The following is a 19,059-nucleotide window of genomic DNA, read 5'->3' on the forward strand; positions in this document are numbered from 1 at the left end:
AAAATAAATATAAATAAATAAATAAAATTTAAAAAAAAATACTACCAGGATATTAAATGACTTTAGAAACAATAACAGGTCTCAGTTCCAATCTGTGACATATAAGGTGGGACCCCCCCCAAGCCCAAAAGGGTAAAAACAGGAGAGCATTCCAGAGACATTTGCAAATAAATTACTGCCCTCAACTGAGCCACAGCTGGTTTACTGATGGAAAGAAAGAATAACAAAAGGATGGCTCTTACCGTGCAGTGATATTGCATGTGTGAACTCAATTTACCACCTGCAAGACTTAGCTTAGGTTATGCTCCTTTGATCTACAGAGGAAATGCTTTACACTGTAAGAATAGCTGATCTTTTTACTCTGGTTAGGGCATGAGTTCAACGGGTTCTCTGTCACCTCCGTAAGCACTCAGTTTCCTCACCGGCATTGTAAAAACCACAATAAATCATGTTTGGTGTTATTTGTATGTAAACTTTCTTAGTATTACTTTTTAAATGAAAATCCGTGGATCTTCACTAGAAGGCCCTTTGTAAAAAGTCAGGCCAGGTTGCAGGATACTGCAATGTTTGCTTCTTCACAAGTGGGTTCTGTGACAATTTCTTCTCCCCCACTCTGCCAGGTTCCGAACTGTCTAAGTTCTATTTGATGAGTTTATTTTGATACAGATCTTTCTGCTTTCGTAATTCCTGAAGCTTCTCAGGTTCAAGAAGTCCAGGTCGGCTTGAACTAAGTATCTGTGAATTAAGACTGGATGTTTGCTTCCAGTCTACTGAGCCACTAAATCAGAATTCAGGGAAATGGGGATTTTACTTACTTCCTCCTTCCCCCCATCCTCACAAGCATGAGTAGGCCTGGACCAGACAGTCCTAGGTCTGAATCATGCCCTTACCACTGTCTAGCTGGGTGACCCTGTGCAGGTCAACTTCTCCATAGTATTAGGTTCCCTGTTGCTGTATGTGAAGTAATATCCATCAAAAACGGTCGTTTTGTGGATTATGAAATAAGTGTATGGTCAAGAACTATTCTTCCAAATATGCCTGTTTTATGAGAGATGCTCAACGTTAACTGAACCTGAGTGATGCATCTGGAAAGATTATTAACATGACTACTTTTATTGTTAGCCTTCCCTGTTACATTCTCCAGTCACGTGCAGCACCCAACTTCAAGCTCGTGTAAAAAGACTTGAACAGACTCAATGTTTTCTTCCAGAGAAAAAAAGAAGCAGGTAGAACCCTACCAAGCCATTAGAATGAAACTCTCCTGAAGATGATAGGCACTCAGGCAAGAAAATCTGGCTGGCTGTCCCTTCCTTCCTTCCTGGTGTGTGTTGGTCTCGGGGACGGGAGACACAGATGACGCCCCTTGCCCTGGTCTCAGCCCTGCACAAGGTTGGCTTCTCCGCAACATGCCCTCCCTCTGGACCCGCAAAGAGCAGCAAGACCTCGCGCCCCCGCTCCTCCGATGCCCCCAGTGCTCTTTCTAGATGCGGCAACAGCAGCTCTGCCTGCTCTGGGTGCCGCGTCCCCAGGCAGCCGAGAGTCCCCGTGCTAGAGCACTTGTGTTCCTGGACATGGAGCTCGACAGCATCAGAAACCGTCTGTGCTCTCCTGCTCCAGTGGCCCCAGCCGGCACCGTCCTCTCTCCTCATCCTGGCAGGGCAGGCAGGGCGCGTGCAGCCGGAGCAGTCCCACAAGCGCGTCTGCTGTGAGGGCGCCCCCATCACCCTCGCCTCCCTACCCCAGCAAAGTCTCACTAGGGTCAGGCCAGGGCCCGCTCCTCGGGCCAGGCCGGGAGAAGCGAGTGGGAGGGGTGTAAGGATGGGGGTGCACTTTCTGGGACCCGCGTATACAGCCTTTGTCACCCCATTTCTTGCAGGAAAGAGAGCGTGGAAGCCAAGACCGTATGCAGGTATCTCCAAATCTGTTGCGCTTCCAATACACCACTCAATTCACGGTCCCCCAGCCGGGCAGCTCTGCCCAAAGCCCGCGAGCGGCACCCCACAAAAGCCGCGCGCCCCGCTGCCTGCCAAACTCTCGCCCCACCGAGCCTCCGCGAGGGCAGAGTCGCCGTTTTCCAAAGCAGAGCCCCGTCAGCGGTCTCGGAAGTTCTCCCACCTCCCGCTCCGACTCCCCAGTTGGGAGCCCCACGCGGATCCAGCTCGAGAGGCGAAGAAGCCGGGAGGTCTCCCCTCAAACCTCTGCTCACGCCGGGTCCGGTGCCCTCTTCTCTCCCTTCTCCAGTCTAGCTCCAGTCCCAGCGGTTCTCTCCCCCCTAGAAGAGGAAACTTCTTTCTGGACTAAATTCAGGTCCGAGCAGGAAAGGCTTTCCCTTCCCCGCCTCCCCCTTACACCAGCTCTCAGAAACCACAGGGAGCCGGCACCAGGGGCGCGCTTACCCTCTACCCCCCAAAGAGCCCACTGGTCCCCGACTTTCCACTGCAAAAGTTCCGGTCGGGTCTGAAACCACCAGGAGGGTAGGTACATTCGCGATTCTTCTAGAGACCCTACCTATGCCTCGTGACTTGCAAGAAACAAGCAAACAAAACACAAACCCCAGCAACTTTAGGGAGCGAATGAGTGTGTGTGTGTGTGTGTGTGTGCGCGTGTGTGTGCGTGTGTGTGAGAGAGCGAGAGCATCGCTCAAGAGTTAGGGCGACAGCTGCAAGAGCACATCTGGAAGAGGGGGAGGGGGATTGACGAGGAGGGGACCAGCGCGACTCCCCCCAGCCCCCACCCCTGCCCTCTCAGCTTCAGGGCCGAGAGCCCGAGCAGCCAGCGGTTACCTGTCCTAGGTTGATGAATCCGTACTTGCTGGCTATGCGGTTGGCCTCCGAGAAGCCGCCGGCGATTTTGACTGCCCAGTGGTTGGTGTAGACGCGCGTCCGGCACACGGGGAGCAGGCAGCCCCCGAGCAGCGCCAGCACGCACAGCAAGTCCAGCCGTCCCGGGCAGCAGCAGCGGCTCCCCCAGCCCATGGCCCCGGCTCTTCGCTGCTCCTTCGCTCGCTCGCTTGCTCCGCGCACTAAGCTGCGCGCACAACTAACTTCTCCGGCCTGGGCCGCCCCGGCTCGCAGCCCCCGGCCGCCGCGGCTCGCAGCCCTGGGCGATCGGCAGGAGGCGGCGAGCCCCGGCAGGGAGCAGAGCAGCGAGCCTCGCGCCGACTCCTAGACCATCCCTGGGGCTCCGGGGACCTGTGCTCCCAGCTCTCCGGCCCGCGGGGCGGTCGGCCGGCGCTCCCCGGCTCGGGCGCAGGAGGCGGCTGAGTGGGGCGGGCGGCGGGCGCCCTCCCGCTGCTGGGTCTCGCCGGGCTCGGCTCCCGGACTCTCCGACTCGCCCTCGCTCCTCCCGGGGCCCCCGAGCGCGGCGGAGGCGGCGGTGCAGGCAGCGGCGGGGCGCCCCCTCTGCTGGCCCAGGTTCCGAGCGCTCGCTAGCTCTCTCCCCGCGCTCCCTCCGGCTCCGAGCGGCGCGCCGGGAGTGTAAGTGGCAATGGCAGCAGCACCCGCTCTGCATAAATGACTCCCCCCGCCCCGCTCGACACCCCTCCTTTCCCACATCCCCCTCCTCCTCTCCCTCCTCCGCCCGCCCGAAAGCGGCCACGGCCAGGCGCCAACCAGGTCCTAGCGCCGCCGGGTTCTTCAGGCTGTAGCCTCCAGGGTCCTGGGCAGCAAAAGCGAGTCTTTCCAAAGGGCTGGGAAGAGAGCCCCGGTGTGGAGGTTTTACCCCCTTCTCTCCCCTCCCTCCTGGATTTGTATTAATTTACCGCCACTTCCCGAAAGACTAAAGAGATTTACAAGCTGGTTCTAGTCAAGTGCCCCGAAGATTCATTCATCCTAGCTCTGAACCTCCTCAAACAACGAGGTATTTAAGGAGGTCACTTGCGTGTCAATTGCCGAACAAATAACCCGAGATTTTCACTTCGTTAATTCTTCACGCTTTTCAGCAACTGTTTATTTTACACATTCTGCTCCCGGGAGAAGCTACCACACAGGACCGTAAGGCGCATCGACTCTCGCAAAAGCCAGCCACGGCGGTTCCAAAGCCGAGTCTGCTGCCTGCTGACTTTCGAAATCCGTGCTTCCAATACTAGGCAACGCCACGGAAGAGTAAAATTCCAGTCGCGCAACTGGGGAAAGATGTTCCTGTGTATATTCGGTATGAAAGTGGATGGAGTTGTTGGGGCCAAGGAAATAACTTCATTCATTCGTTCCACTGAGTCTGATGAGGGCTTCTTTTTCTCCACCAAGGGAGAAGTTTTGCAACTTTTTCAAGCACGGCCCTGTAACAGTGAGAGACTTTGATAGAAAAAGGACCACAGAGGAATTTCGAATGAAATAAATGTGTGACTGCGCCGCCTTCATTGCTGTATCTTGCGCTGTGACTGCAGCAGGCAGGAGTGAGCACGGATTAACCCGCTTCTGCTGAACCACCTCCCCGCCTTTTCTGGCACAGGACGACTTCTTGTGAATAGAAAATGTACCCCTTATGAAATAATTCAATTGACCTTAAAAGTATTCACTCTGTCCCTAACCCGGGCCCCCCTTTTCCCTCTCCTTTTCCCATCCCCCATTCTCTTTCTTCCTAGGCATTGGTTAAATGTATTTGAGGGTAATTAACCCATCACACCTATAGCTTTGGGTAATGATTCTTTTATCTGCCTAGGGCTTTACTTTCCTCCCTTATCCTCTCAGCTGAACCATAGCTGCAGACACAAAACATGTAAATTTTATAAAATTCATAGTTAAGTTCATAAAATTATCATTTTATGACATTTTACACATCGTATAATGTATGCCCTATTATTTACTCTTGAAAACAAACCCACCAAATAACCTTATTCCCACACTACTGACGAAGAAGTGGAAGATCAGAAGAACTAAATCATTTGCAGAAAGACATGTATTTTACTCATTTACTCATTTGACTGGTTGGACACATATCTTTTGAGCACCTAGAATGTGCCAGGCATTGTGCTAGATACTGGAGAAAGAGGAGGAGGGGGAAGATGGGGAGGCACCAAGGACTAATGGAATTCAGACTCTCTGAATAACTCTAAATGTGGTTTATTGTTATTGTTGTTATTTGTAGATATTAAAGCATAAGTACTATGCTTATGCTTTGGGCTTTAGAGTTTTGGTACAGCCTTGCTACTGGCTAGTCCCTTTGCACATTCCCTCTTCAACCTGGAGCCTGGAAAGTTTACGACCTATTAGGTCACTGTTAATTGCCACCCAGACTACCTGCATCTATTCACAGGGACATTGGATTATGCCTCTAGAAGCTGATGGATTTCACATGGGATGGGAAGACCTCAGCCAAGATCCAATTCTCAATATACGCCAGTCGGCCGTATTGAAGAATTGAAGGCGTTTGCTGTCAGATTGGAGGGAGAGCCTGTCGGCCAATGATCCACAGGAGGGTGGCCACTGCGAGGACTACACAATCTACTCCATGAGTCGAGTTTGCAGCATGGCCTGTGGGTTTCTCTGTGCCTCTGGGGCCATTACTGTTTAGGACAGCAAAGGCGGCACAAAAATGCTTCTCTTTGAAAGCTATGTTGCCTCTGGGCTTCGACTTCTGCATGAAATGAAGGGGCACCACCACACCAGGTCTCCTGAGGCCTGGAGGTTGTTTCCTAACAGCGGCAAATTTCTCTTTGATATTTTTTCTCCAGGGTGTGTCTCTCTTTTTCTTTCCACTAACACTCTTGCCTTCTGTGAGCATGCCCTGCTTGTAACACACACACAGCATACACTGCATTGAGCATGAGAGAGAATTGGAAAGTCAGGTAGGAAAATGGGCAACCACTTTTCTGCTTTGTAAACCAATCCCTGGGCCAGCATTTAGCTTACTCAAAGGGTGTATTCTTCCATTTGGATGCATACTTATTCAGAAGGGAAAAAACTAGCTCTGTTCAAAAAAAATAAAAAAGATTTGGAGCCCCCATTCATCTGTCAAATCAAACATATGAATGTAGATTCATTCATCTTGGTGTCCATCGCTTTCAAGGTTCTCTTCCACTTCAATTATGTGTGTTTTCTCAAAGAGTGGGATTCTTAAACCTAAATACTACTACTCCCACTGGTGCACAAGCACACCCTGCTTCCTGCTTTGAGATCTACCTTAATGAACTCATTAGTTTCCTTGATTAGAGCCAGTTGGCCAGAATGAAGCTTCCAAATAAGGATCAATAGCTGAAGCAAAAAAAACCACAAAAAACAAACCTTCTTTCATGACCTTCAGCTTTGTTGGTTATCACACTCAGCCCTATTATCAATGCCTCAGTAGCCAAAAGAACAAGGAACTGACAGAATAGTAATGATTAGTGCACAACCATCACTAACATTGGAAAAGAAGCTGAAAAGCTAAAATCTAAGTCTTCCCCAAAAGCTTCCTTTTTGTCTGCTAAGAGTAGCACCCACGATTTGACCCTCCTCTCTCCCTCTGTAACATGCCATATGGCAGGAAACTAGGCAGTTTTAAGTTTTACTCTGCCTTATACTTAGCAACATATTACTTGATAATGAGGCCCCACTAGTGTTTGGCCTCTCTGCCAAGGTCCCTCACAGCTCTAACAGAAAAATCCAGTGAAATGAGATGAACAGAAATCCAGGCAGTTTAGTACAAGAAGTGAATAAGAACTCCATAGGACTCATCTTGAAACTCGGCAAATGGGAATTATTCTGGGAAGAGTTTGCCTTCTGAGACATCTCATTTCTTCCTCTGCTACATCCTTTGTTGGAAAATGACCTTTAAGATCTCTTCCAACCTGAGATTCTGTGAATCAACAATAAATTGGTAATGGAAAGTTTGGAGCTGCCAAGGGGGAAAACTGCCCCTAGAAATTTCACTGCCCAGTAGGGGAGTCAGTAAGGTTATGGGGATTCTAATCACTTTTCTAGTATATCAAATTCAGAATCGGCAGTGGAAATTTGTCAAATTTAATAATGATAATAATAATAAATGGTAGTTACTACTACTGTTTATTAAGAACTAGTTCTATGCCAGGCGCTGAGCCAAACACATTTCAGGCCTTAATCTCATTCACAGAACATCGGAGCTGAAAGAGACCTTAGGTATCATAGACCCTAACTTATTTATTTAATAGAAAAGAAAATGGAGGCCAATACTCTGTAAAAACCTACATGGGAAAAGAATCTGAAAAAGAATAGATATATTAATATGTATAACTAAATCATTTTGCTGTACACCTGAAACTAACACAACATTGTAAATCAACTATACTCCAAAATAAAATTAAAAAAAAAATTACACTGGGTTTCATGTTTAAAAAAAAAAAAACTAATTTGGAAGACATTGATCCTATCATGGAAAAAATAAGTTAAGAAATGGATGAATAATAGAAATAAAACGAAGGAAGGAACTATACAGAAAGAAAGTAGATCAGTGATTGACAGTTCTGGGGATTAACTGCAAGAGAATACATTTAAGGCTAAGAAAGTAATCTATATCTTGATTGTAGTGGTGGTTATATTTGTCAAAACTTGTCAAATTATAAAATGAATGCATTTACTTTTACATAAATCATACATCAATAAAGTTGAGTTTTTAGAAATAAACAAAAAAAACAAAGGAAGGGATACATGGACCAAAGATAATAGTGTGCTATGAACCTAGGATTAACATTAATCTAATTTGCAAATTTGGGTTAATAAATTCAATCAGGAGAATGGACACCTGACTTAACATTTCAGATTCTTTAGATGTTTAACTACCACCATCTAAAAATATGACCCATGACACATATGAGCCCAGGAAAAAAGTTAATTCAGGGCTTGATATTACCTTTTTGTATAATATTTAAATAATGGGACACTAATAGGTGACTAACATCTTGCAGATTTCGGGAAGCTTTTGCTCCTTCTTCAACCTGCTTGAAGTTGTCTAAGATTGGCATAATTGGCCCTCATCTGTGGACATTTAAATCCTACAAAGACAAGCGGGGTCTCAGAAAGCTTTCCAGTTGGAAGCAAAGTGTAAAGGTTGTGGGTGACTTCCTTCAGATATACATATGAAAGAAGTGACACCAACTCTGTCACCTTCTAGCTTCTATCCCTCATCACAGAGCAGTATACCCATCAGGATGGATATGGTGGATGGATGTGATGTTCCCCTCTCCCTAAATTAGACTCTAATTCAGGGAAAAGCAGGTAGAGAGGGGTGGGGGAAAAAATCAAAGCAATAGGCTTGGGTCTTGGAGATTTACCCACCAAAAGGAATGAATCCTATGACAATGGCAGCAGCCGTCCCCTAAGAGTCAAGACTTGCTCTTTTTGTAATGCCTCTGGACCCTTTTCTCCAAGACGTTTTATTGGCTCTTTTACTCTTAAACCTCTCACAGGGGTTTAATAACTACTGACTCAACTGATCTTGTTTGGATTAAGTTGAATGGACCCTTGGAATTAAAACATTTTTTGAGTTCAGGCTGTGTAGCTCTAATTCAATAATGCCAAATGATACACTGTAATTCAAAACACATCTGCTATGACTTTTACTTGTTTATCTGAAGCAAGATAAATTATGACAAAATTATTTCGCAAATACCTTGTATGAGTACATCCTTTACACTTACTACATTTCACCATTTCCAGAAACTGTATACCTAGATCACTCATCATTATGTCATGTGCATGACATAACTTCATTCTTCCCATGGTGTATTCTGGATGTGGTTATTACACAACAATTGTAAAGCTTCTGCTCCCTACCAACCTTCCCTAAACCTACTTCAGATTTTAGGAATGCATGAAAAAAGGACATTTTTTGTCACCCTTAACATTTAGATGCATGGTAAATAAAGGTATTTATTAGTAAGATACTCCAGAGCTGAACCTCATTGCAGTAGTTTGCCTGGAAAGAAAGGAGTTCAGCTTACACTTAATGCCAGTGAGCGTCTACTATTCTTTACTGTTCTGTATAGAACGGTGGCAAAGTTCTATTTTCAAAAAGGTTATCCCATACTTACAAATAATTCATTGATAAAATTTTATTTGTCTAAAGGCAGTGGAAATACAATTCAACAGGACGCCTCTTCAGGGCTTTCCAATTTTAAAAAAGTGTAAGATTTCCCTGGCTTTTTATTTACAAGTTTCCTGCGATGGCTCAAAACCAGATCCTGCATTAAAAAAAACAACTATGATTTGGACTCTGGCAGTGCTACACTTTTAAGTCCTATGACTTAGTTGGCTCCCCCAGAGTATCAAGAACTGAGTCCACTAAATCACTGGAGACCCTGAGGCAGGTTTCTCTCTTCAATTTTCTCCAAATATGAGCAGGGAAACTTGATTCATAGATGTGCTAAATAAGACTATAATATAAATAGGCTGTATAAATGCTAAATATTGCCTTCTGTGAGTGAAGATGAGACCAAGTTTTATGAAAATTCTGTGCATCATAATTAGAGTTTGGGTGAGGAAGACATTTCTCTAGTACTGCTGTTCATTTATTTAAAAAATAATTAGAGTACTGTTTAGAGATCTGGTAGCATATTGAACTGTGAGAGGTGAGCATAGATTGAATCCTGTAGGAAAGAACAGGCAACATATTTGGTATCATTAATCCTTTCTTATGCTAGTCTTTGTCATACATATTGTGCATGTGTCCATACAGATACAAGCTGGCAAATTCACAGGATATTTGCATGTTGACATTTTGGCAGCGAAATGAAAAATGAAAAGATTTTGCAGAAAATGTCAGCAATGCAAAACTTAGTGACATTCTATAAACCTGGGCTAAGCATTACTAGGAAAAAAAAAATCTTAAGGGATGGTGGAAGTTAAGATTTCTAGGCTCGGACTTCCCTGGTGGCGCAGTGGTTAAGAATCCGCCTGCCAGGGCAGGGGACATGGGTTCGAGCCCTGGTCCGGGAAGATCCCACATGCCGCGGAGCAACTAAGCCCATGCGCTACAACTACTGAGCCTGCGCTCTAGAGCCCATGAGCCACCAACTATTGAAGCCCGTGTGCCTAGAGCCTGTGCTCCACAACAAGAGAAGCCACCGCAGTGAGAAGCCCGCGCACCACAACGAAGAGTAGCCCCCGCTCGCCGCGACTAGAGAAAAGCCCGTGCTTAGCAATGAAGACCCGACGCAGCCAAAAATAAATAAATTGATTAATTAAAAAAAAAAAAAAAGATTTCTAGGCTCAAAGGAGCTGGGTGCTAGATGTTAGATGAAAAACTTACAGGCAAAAAGCTGATCACCTAAAGGTCAGGGAAATATTCAAGGCCACACCACTGACTAGATGAAAGAATTGGAGGCACATGGAACTGATTTTGCATTTAATAATCTGGACACTTTGGAAAACACTTTTTCTACCCAACTGTGTTGTTTGGGGGTGAGCTCTGGGTTTAGCAGATGGAGTCTCATGATTTGAGAGGTGTGAGGTTCCAGAAGTGGTTCAGTTATGTGTGGAAACTAATGACTCTGAAACAAATGATCTAATCAATATTCTATTATCCAATAGCCCTTTGACTTACATTGGGCCTGGAATGCTGCAATTTCTCCTGTGTTAGTCATGCCTTCTGTATGTTTAATGATAAACTCTCTGCCAAATGGAGTCTAGGCAGGAACAGGCCTTTTCCGTTCTACAGATTCAAAGTAAAATTCCCTGAAAGCAACGGGATCAAAGGAAAAGAGGAAATTGGCAAATCTCTATAGCCAGGGTGAAAGTCAGCCCTGTCACACTGATTGGACAAATAATAACCCCGAGTGCTCTTGAGGACTATTACTGATAGAGCATTGACAGAGCATTTCTTTAGACTTTTCAAAGTACTTTCAGGTTATTACAATATTTACTCCTCAGAGTGACATGCCAAATAAGTGGAGACATCGTCATTATTTTAACACTGTCACAGCCATCACAGTCACTTTACAGATATGGAAAGAGGGTGCTGAAACGGTGTTTGCAGCTGCACACAGCTACGGAGTGATGGGACTTGGCCTGGAAGTCAGGATATCTGAATCCTGTATTTGTGCTAATTCCACTATCCCAGAGCTACAACAAAGTCTCTACAAAGATAAGCCCCCTAAAATATATACTTCTGTCCTATTCCTATGCCTCTACCAGTCACTCATTGTGGAAAGTTTTTGTGTTGTTAGCCGAGGAGGAGAGACTGGAGAATTCGTAGCTAAGGGCCTTCCTTCAGGGGTTCCTGAGTCCGTCATCAAGTAGCAGTTACCCCTCCCCTCATCTTTCTTCACCTCAAAGTCCAGTCATTTCTCAGCTCTGTCCCCAGATGGATATCCAAATCAACACCTCTCCAAAAGTTTCTAGGAAGAAAGCAGACGTGGGATTCATTGTGTCTAAATGCTTTTTCTCCTTGCTGACTGAATTCAGAGGTTTTCTTTTCATTTGCTAAGTTTCCAGGTCCTGCAAACTATGGATGTGATTAATTGCAATGTGCCCATATGATGAAACTCCACTAGTTTTAGGAGAGCCAATTGTGAAGTCTTGTTGGAATTCATTATAACGGACACTCTCGTAAAGAATGGTTTTAAGGTTCTCAGTCAGTTACATGCTTACTTTATAGGTGACCCAATTATCAGAGCTGTTCTTACTTGATGGCCAAAGGTGCATTTTTAAAATTGGACCTTTTCCTTATATCAATTATACCTCGATAGAGCTATTTTTAAAACTGTGTTCTTGGGCTTCCCTGGAGGCGCAGTGGTTGAGAATCTGCCTGCCAGTGCAGGGGACGCGGGTTCGAGCCCTGGTCTGGGAAGATCCCACATGCCGTGGAGCAGCTGGGCCCGTGAGCCACAACTACTGAGCCTGCGCGTCTGGAGCCTGTGCTCCGCAACGAGAGAGGCCGCGATAGTGAGAGGCCCGCGCGCCGCGATGAAGAGTGGCCCCCGCTCGCCGCAACTAGAGAAAGCCCTCGCACAGAAACGAAGACCCAACACAGCCAGAAATAAATATAAATTAAAAAAAAAAAAAAAAAAAAGTGTATGGGTAAAAGCAGCAGATGCCACAAGTAAGATTCATCACAGGTGAGGCAGCATCAACTGCATCTCCTTCCCTTTAGAGCAAATTTAAGTCCTTCACCCTATTATCCCCATTTTTCGTCCCGTATCTCCCTTGTTCCAAGTTTCCTATCAATTTGTCTCTTCATCACATATTGTCCTTCATCACCCTGATCTTCATCAATAATAATAAATGAGAGAAAATGTTTCAAACAATGTGAGAAAAGGAAATATATAACAATATTTCCACTGCTGAAACATGGCTACTCTCATATTTACGTACTCTCTCCTCGTATTGGTATGAAATCAACTATATCTTTCCTAAGTTATAAACACAATATACACTTTCATATTCTGCATTTTTTATATAATGTACACTATAAATATGTCTCTGTGGTCTTTGTAATTATCATTTTAATGATCATACTCCACTGGGTTGATGTATCATAATTTACTAAACTCTACTAAGACATTTAAATTGTTTCCAATGTTTCATTGTTGTAAATAATACTGCAGAGAGTATCTTCATGAATAAAGGCTGTGTGTGTTGTAGATTTTTTTCCTTAGATGAATTAACATCTTTTGGGTCTCTCATGCTCCAAAAATTAGAGAATGGTTTGCAGCCTCCAACTTTAGAGGGACCAGGTATGTAATTTAAACAAGAGAAGTGGGTCAGTAAATATGGTGCATGAATTAGCTCTTGTCTCAACTCTGATAGCATTCCCCAAATCTACTTCTCTGACTACCAGTATTGCTGCATCCATCCATCCATCCGTCCTTCAGTCAGTCAGTCAATACTAGTATTAAAGAGAACAGGCCCAAAATGGAGTTGCTGATGCTAAGACCCACATCAACAAACTGAGACTTCACTTAATTACAGTTTTGACTCTCCCAGAAATGGACTCTTAAAGCAGCCAATCAGGAATCACCTGATCAGCAGTTAGGCAATCTCCTGATAAAACCCTGCCATCCCCTATAGGGAAAGTAACCTTGCAAGAACCAATCTGCTTTTTTCTGTCTAGTATGACTTCCTTGTTCTTGCTTCTTTCTGCCTATAAATGTCTTTCATTTTGTACAGCTCCTCAGAGCTCCTTTTAATCTGCTACATTGGATGCTTCCTAATTCATGAATTGTTGAATTAAAGCCAACAAGATCTTTAAAATTTACTCAGTTGAATCAATGACTAATATAGAAGTCACAGTTTCATAAAGCTTTAAGCCATTTGTTGAAACACTTCAATTGTTATATTATTATTTACTTTGTCTAATTGTCAATGCTAAGTGCTGACACTAAGAAAGAAGGTGAGGGGGTGAAGATACTGCTGGAGTGGTCCAGGCAATTTCATGGAGAAAACAGAGCTCGAGATAAATTTTAAAAGATACGTTGGGGGTTGAGTTTGAATAGAATGAAAATATTATACGATTTTCATATTTGGTATACTTCTCAGTGCCAAATCTCAGGGAGCTTAAGATTTTAAGGATTTTTTTTTAATTAATTTATTTTTTTTGGCTGTGTTGGGTCTTCATTTTCTATGTGAGGGCTTCCTCTAGTTGCGGCAAGCGGGGGCCACTCTCCATCGCGGTGCGCGGGCCTCTCACTATCGTAGCCTCTCTTGTTTTGGAGCACAGGCTCCAGACGCGCAGGCTCAGTAGTTGTGGCTCACGGGCCCAGTTGCCCCGCGGCATGTGGGATCTTCCCAGACCAGGGCTCGAACCCGCGTCCCCTGCATTAGCAGGCAGACTCTCAACCACTGCGCCACCAGGGAAGCCCCAAGAATTTTTTTTTTTTTTTATAATTTTAACCAAAGTTCTCTAACTCACAAGGAATTTCTCTTCAACCAATGAGAATCTTTATGACTCTCTGTTTCCCCTTAAGATTAAAAGTCAATTTCTGAGCAAAGTATGAGGATTTGAGCTCTTGATTGGATTAGGGGAAAGTGCCCTGTTCTCTGAGACATTTAAAATCCATTCAAAATAATCTCCTAGTCTCCAGCAAGGCCAAGGCAGGAAAGTGGAATACCATTAACCTTCCCTGTAAAGGTTGCCAGCCTGCCAACAGGATTCCCCAAATGCAGCTTTTGGCTGCTCCAGTAACCAGAGCACAGAGGTTTGTTTCCAATAAGTTCAAACATCCTGAAGGATGCTTGATGGGTCTATAAAGTAATTTAAAATTTACTTGAAACTCTGCAATCTAATCAATAACACCCAAAGGCCTTACTCAAGTGAAACAATCAACAAAAATCACCAATTTCCTGTTCTAACAAAGAAAGAATGGCCATTTCCTCTCTCCCTTCAGGTCTCATTCATGCAGGTTTTCTCTTTAAATAGCATATGCATTAAGGGTTTCAAGTATTTTCTTTAAAAATGTTCATTTCTTTCCTGTCACTCTTCCCTCCTTTTCTGCTTAAAGTCTTTAATACATCTTGTCTGCAATTTTAAGTATTTAATTTCTTCACTGCATTATTTAAAGAAAAGACAATTTTGAGGATGCAGTATGCATGAAAGAAGTATGACTCCATGTAAAAATTGAAGAAAATTGTGTTAACACCGCACTGCAGCAGATTATTTAGTACAGAATATTTCACGAACTCTATCTTTTTCCTTAGTGTATCCTCTTGTAAATATGGACTAAATGACCATTTTGCTTACTGTGTCAGATAAATACCAATGAAGAAAAGACCTTCAGGAGCTTGAAGAAAGGAGATGTAAGTAAAGGTAGGTCACTCTATTCTGTAAAAAACATTTAGAAATGGGTCAAGATAAAAACAAGACTAGAAATGCTTATCACAGCATTTAACTATAGTTCTCTTTGAATCTTTCTCCCAACATAAAAATAAGATGGCATAGCAGTAACATCGGAAGCAAGTTCAATTTGTAAAAATGAATGGTTAGCTTACAGTTAAGACACATTCTTCAACCAAAAGTTTAATTTCCTCAAAGTTTGAGATAGCTGAACTTTTTTCAAAATGTCCTTTTTTGATTGGATGAGTATAAGTTTACTGCAGAAAAAAATTTAAAAAATAAAAATATTTCATAACTTTCCCAAACACCTCTAACCTCTAATCACTATCTGGGTTTTTTTAAAAATCTACTTTCTCTCTCATATTATACATTAGGCAAATTATACATATGTGTATATGTATAATGTACACACATACACATATGTAGTTTTTCTCCAAATATTTCATTTTCATTTATTTTCACTTATATATTTCAAATATATTCTATTTCCCCATTTATTTTTTAAATATGTCTTTTCATGGCTGCAAGAGAGTTATCATACAGATATACTACACACACACACACACACACACACACACACACACACACACACACATTGTATAGACACACATACATAACCATTATTCTATTGTGGACAATATAGGTCATTTCCAATTTGGGGGGAGTATATTACAGATAATACTGTACTGGCATCTGTATAGAGGCACATCCTCTTGGTTCAATGATTTTCACAGAGCAAGCTTTGCAGTCTGAAAATGACCTACAACATAGCCTGATTCTACATGGAAGTCATAAAATATCAAAAACTATAAAGAAGCTATGCTGTGTGGTGTCAACACTGCAGGCGACCTGGGTTTAAACACCAGATTTACCACTTGTATGATCTTGGGAAAATTCCTTAAAACTTTTCTGTTTCTATCTTTATCTGTAAAATGGGTATAATTCTAGGACCTACTTCATAAATCTGTAGTGAAGATTCAATAAAATAATTTATGAAAAGGGATTTAATATGTGACTTCACATAGTAGTTTCTTAATAAGAACTAGCAGTGAATATCATAGTCTATGAAATACATATACCAAAATACCTCTGAATACCATCAAGTGGTATTTCAATGTCTCCCTGCAAATATTTTAACAGTTTTTCAATGGAGGACATGTGAGAAAAGAACAGCTCAAACTTCAGAGAGTCTATTTCGTTGATTTTGTTAGCATACCAGCTATCATTTGCAGTTACACTGCAAATACTCAAATCCAAAAGACCCATGGATAACACACAGAGATCACAGTACTGAGTCACCCTCTGTAGATGGTGCCTTCTGATTCGCCCAGATCCACATATATCACCTCCATGCTGTACCTAAGTTTTCTAGGTGGGCTAGGGGATCCAAGGTAAAAATGCTGGTACAGGCTGTCAAAGAGGTCATAGATGAGTAGACCTGCCCTCTGTGACTACATTCATTTTGGAAGTTCTGTCTAGAATAAGAATGTGACTGTGACCAAGTGTCCAAGTGATGCTAAATGGCCTCCGTGGGAAAGCTGATTGGACAGAGCAATTTCAACGATGGGTAGATAGGCACTTAACATACTGCAGAGGTGAGGAGTTTCATACGGTTCTTCCCACTGCCTGGAACATCCTTCAACCTCCACGTCATCATTTGGTGATGAATCTTCAAAAATTCACTCAAGAAATTGGCAAAGAGCCTTTCCCAAATCTTGTACCTCTCTTGCCCACAACAATCACAAACTGCATTGTAGCCAACTTCATGTGTTTCTTTTCCTGCCTCCCCCTCCAAATACCTACCTACCTACCTACACACACACACACACCCACACACACACACACACACACACACACACACACCCCTACATATACATCACACACCAAGAACTTAAAACTCCTGAAGGCAAATACCATTTCCAATTCTATTTTCAATTCTAAGTAACAAGCATGTATTAGATGCCCAATATCTGTCTGTCAAATGAATAATTCCAGTCTTCCATTTCTGATTTGGACTTATGGCTCATATCAGTTCCAGGATACGTGCTGATGAATTAGGAATATTGACAGGGATTAAAGAGCATGTCGCTTCTGAAGTGTTTGTGAATGGAATGATATAGCTGGGATATGCCTAAAAACAATCCAGGTGTTTTTTTTTTGGGTGGGGGGAGAAGGGGTGATGGCAGAAATGATAGGTATTGATGAAAAAAATTGGCCGTAATATTGATAACTGTTGAAGCTAGGTGATAAATAAGGAGGAATCAAATATGCCATTCTCTCTACATTTCTATTTGAAAATTTCCATTTCTATATTTGAAAATTCTCATAGCACAAAATAAATTTATATACACACACAACCACAAGACACAACACATAAAAGCACATCCTAAGAAGAGTGACTTTATAATGCCAGTATCTTAGAGAAGGGCATCATTGATGGAATTTTTGATTTTACAGCACTTGACTATTATGTTTCCGGGGATATGATTTGAATGAGGCTCATGAATAGTTTGTTCTGCTCTGAAAGGCAACGACCACTGTACTTTGGCACAAACTGGTAGGACTACAAGAGCTAGGTGGATAAAAGTCTCCTTTATACAAGGACCCCAAGGCAGACATTGAACCAAAAATAAGAAGAAAGAGAAACAAACTACGAGCTAGAGAAAGAAAAAGAAACAAACTATAAGCTTCAAACATTTAAAATCTAGCCAATAAAACCCATCCGCAAAGTCTTGGGAGGTGGCACCCTGACTGAGGTGGAGGTGTATGTGTTTATGTTGGCCATTTCATTCCCCTAAATGTGCTTGACATCTCTAATTAATCCCTTTGGAGCAGTGGTGGCTGGAATTCTCAACTCACAGCTTGGCCCCATGCCGGCCAAATGTAATCCTGAGATGCTGCATGTACATGGTAAGGGACATTATCACGCTTCAGATTTAAGAATAACTGTCTGATCTATTAGATATAGAGGTCTCAACCCTGGCTGCACATTGAAATCAATTCAATTAGAGAGTAGGAATTGGGTATTGATATTCTTAAAAGTTGCACCAGATGATTCTAGTTTGTTAGACAAATACCCTCAAAGCTAAAAGACAGCAGCCCCAGGACATAAACGGTATGGAGGAGTAAGAAGAGGAAATTTTGCAATTGGTCACTGAAATGGCTGCTATGGTGTGGTACCCAGATATTTCCCCTCCACCCTTTCAAGACAAAGGCTCTCGGTCCCTGAGTGTCCTTTCTAAGGTTGTTGGCTGCTGTAGGCTCTCTTCATACCTGATTCCCGCCTGGGAACTGCCTCAATCCAAGGAAGCGCCTCATCCAAACCTGCACCCCTCCCCAGGAGCAGTCCCTATGCAATGACTGCGCAGGTAAAAAAGCATGGTCCCCTAGCTTCAACCTGGGACATCTCTGAAGGTCATCCCTACTTCAGAGCTCCCCGTGGGATCTGCTAAGTGTCGCAGATCAATTCTCCCTCTACCCAATCCTTCCTGGAAAGACCTCTGCATCCCAATCTTTCCCAGCTTCCTTACAGGTAGAGTTCTGCGTCGTGCTTCCCAGTAAACCCGCCCCCTGGAAATCTCCAATTCAGAGGCAATTTCCCAGGGTGTCCAACCAAAATAGCATTGTAGGCTTACTGGAATGCTGCTCAGCCTTAGTATTTGCCCATCTGCATCAAGCGGGGACGTGAAATCTCGGTATTTGCTTTGCTAAGGGTGATTATTTATAAAATCGATTCAGAACTGGACTAGAGCTGCTTTTCCAAAAGTCTCATCATTTCTACTAGTCGTAATAGATGGGAAACTCGAGGCTATGATCCAAAATTAATATATCCAACATATAACTGTGAGAAACATTTATCTATGTGCTACGAGTCAGTCAAAGTAATCATGAACAACTGTGAGTATTATTTTTCTCAGATGTCACCAGAAACACTGTGTGATCTGGGTACTTTTTGGACTGTTCAGCTTCCTCTTCCCACAGTGGGCATCCCTCAAGGCTCTCTGACGCTGCTTTGTTCTTTTTCCAAATGTCCTCACTTCGTGGTTTGTTTTTTTTTTTTTTTTTTTTGCCTCATGGTCAATACAGGCAAAGACTGATGTATGTTTTTAATGGGAAGGTTTGTTAGGAATAGATCTTTTGGTTTACGGAAACCCATTGAGTTATTCATAGGAGATAGCAGAGGCTGAGTGTGTAGATCTGCTGGACTTGGGCCTTATTCTAAGCAGAAACTCTCTAATTTGTAGATTTGAGGTTCTGTGATAAACTTAGAGATAAGATACATGGGCAGGATAAGAAGTGTATTTGGCAATCCAAGAATGAATGTCTTTCTGCTCACTG

At 43.2% G+C, this 19,059-nt stretch overlaps 1 protein-coding gene across 2 annotated transcripts in view; it reads right to left on the reverse strand.

Moving 5' to 3' along the window:
• Positions 1–3,481, reverse strand: part of PCSK5 (proprotein convertase subtilisin/kexin type 5) — a 451,875-nt gene extending 448,394 nt beyond the window's left edge. Inside the window, exon 1 of one of the 2 annotated variants that reach the window (XM_068551986.1) lies at positions 2,784–3,481. In XM_068551986.1, the coding sequence (XP_068408087.1) occupies positions 2,784–2,975 (192 nt within the window). In that variant the 5' untranslated portion in view covers positions 2,976–3,481. The remainder of the gene's footprint in view (positions 1–2,783) is intronic. The other variant, XM_068551985.1, reaches the window with a different exon arrangement.
• Positions 3,482–19,059: the final 15,578 nt, after the last annotated feature.

The sequence above is a fragment of the Eschrichtius robustus genome, chromosome 10 (genome assembly GCF_028021215.1).
Source record: "Eschrichtius robustus isolate mEscRob2 chromosome 10, mEscRob2.pri, whole genome shotgun sequence".
Taxonomy (NCBI): domain Eukaryota; kingdom Metazoa; phylum Chordata; class Mammalia; order Artiodactyla; family Eschrichtiidae; genus Eschrichtius; species Eschrichtius robustus.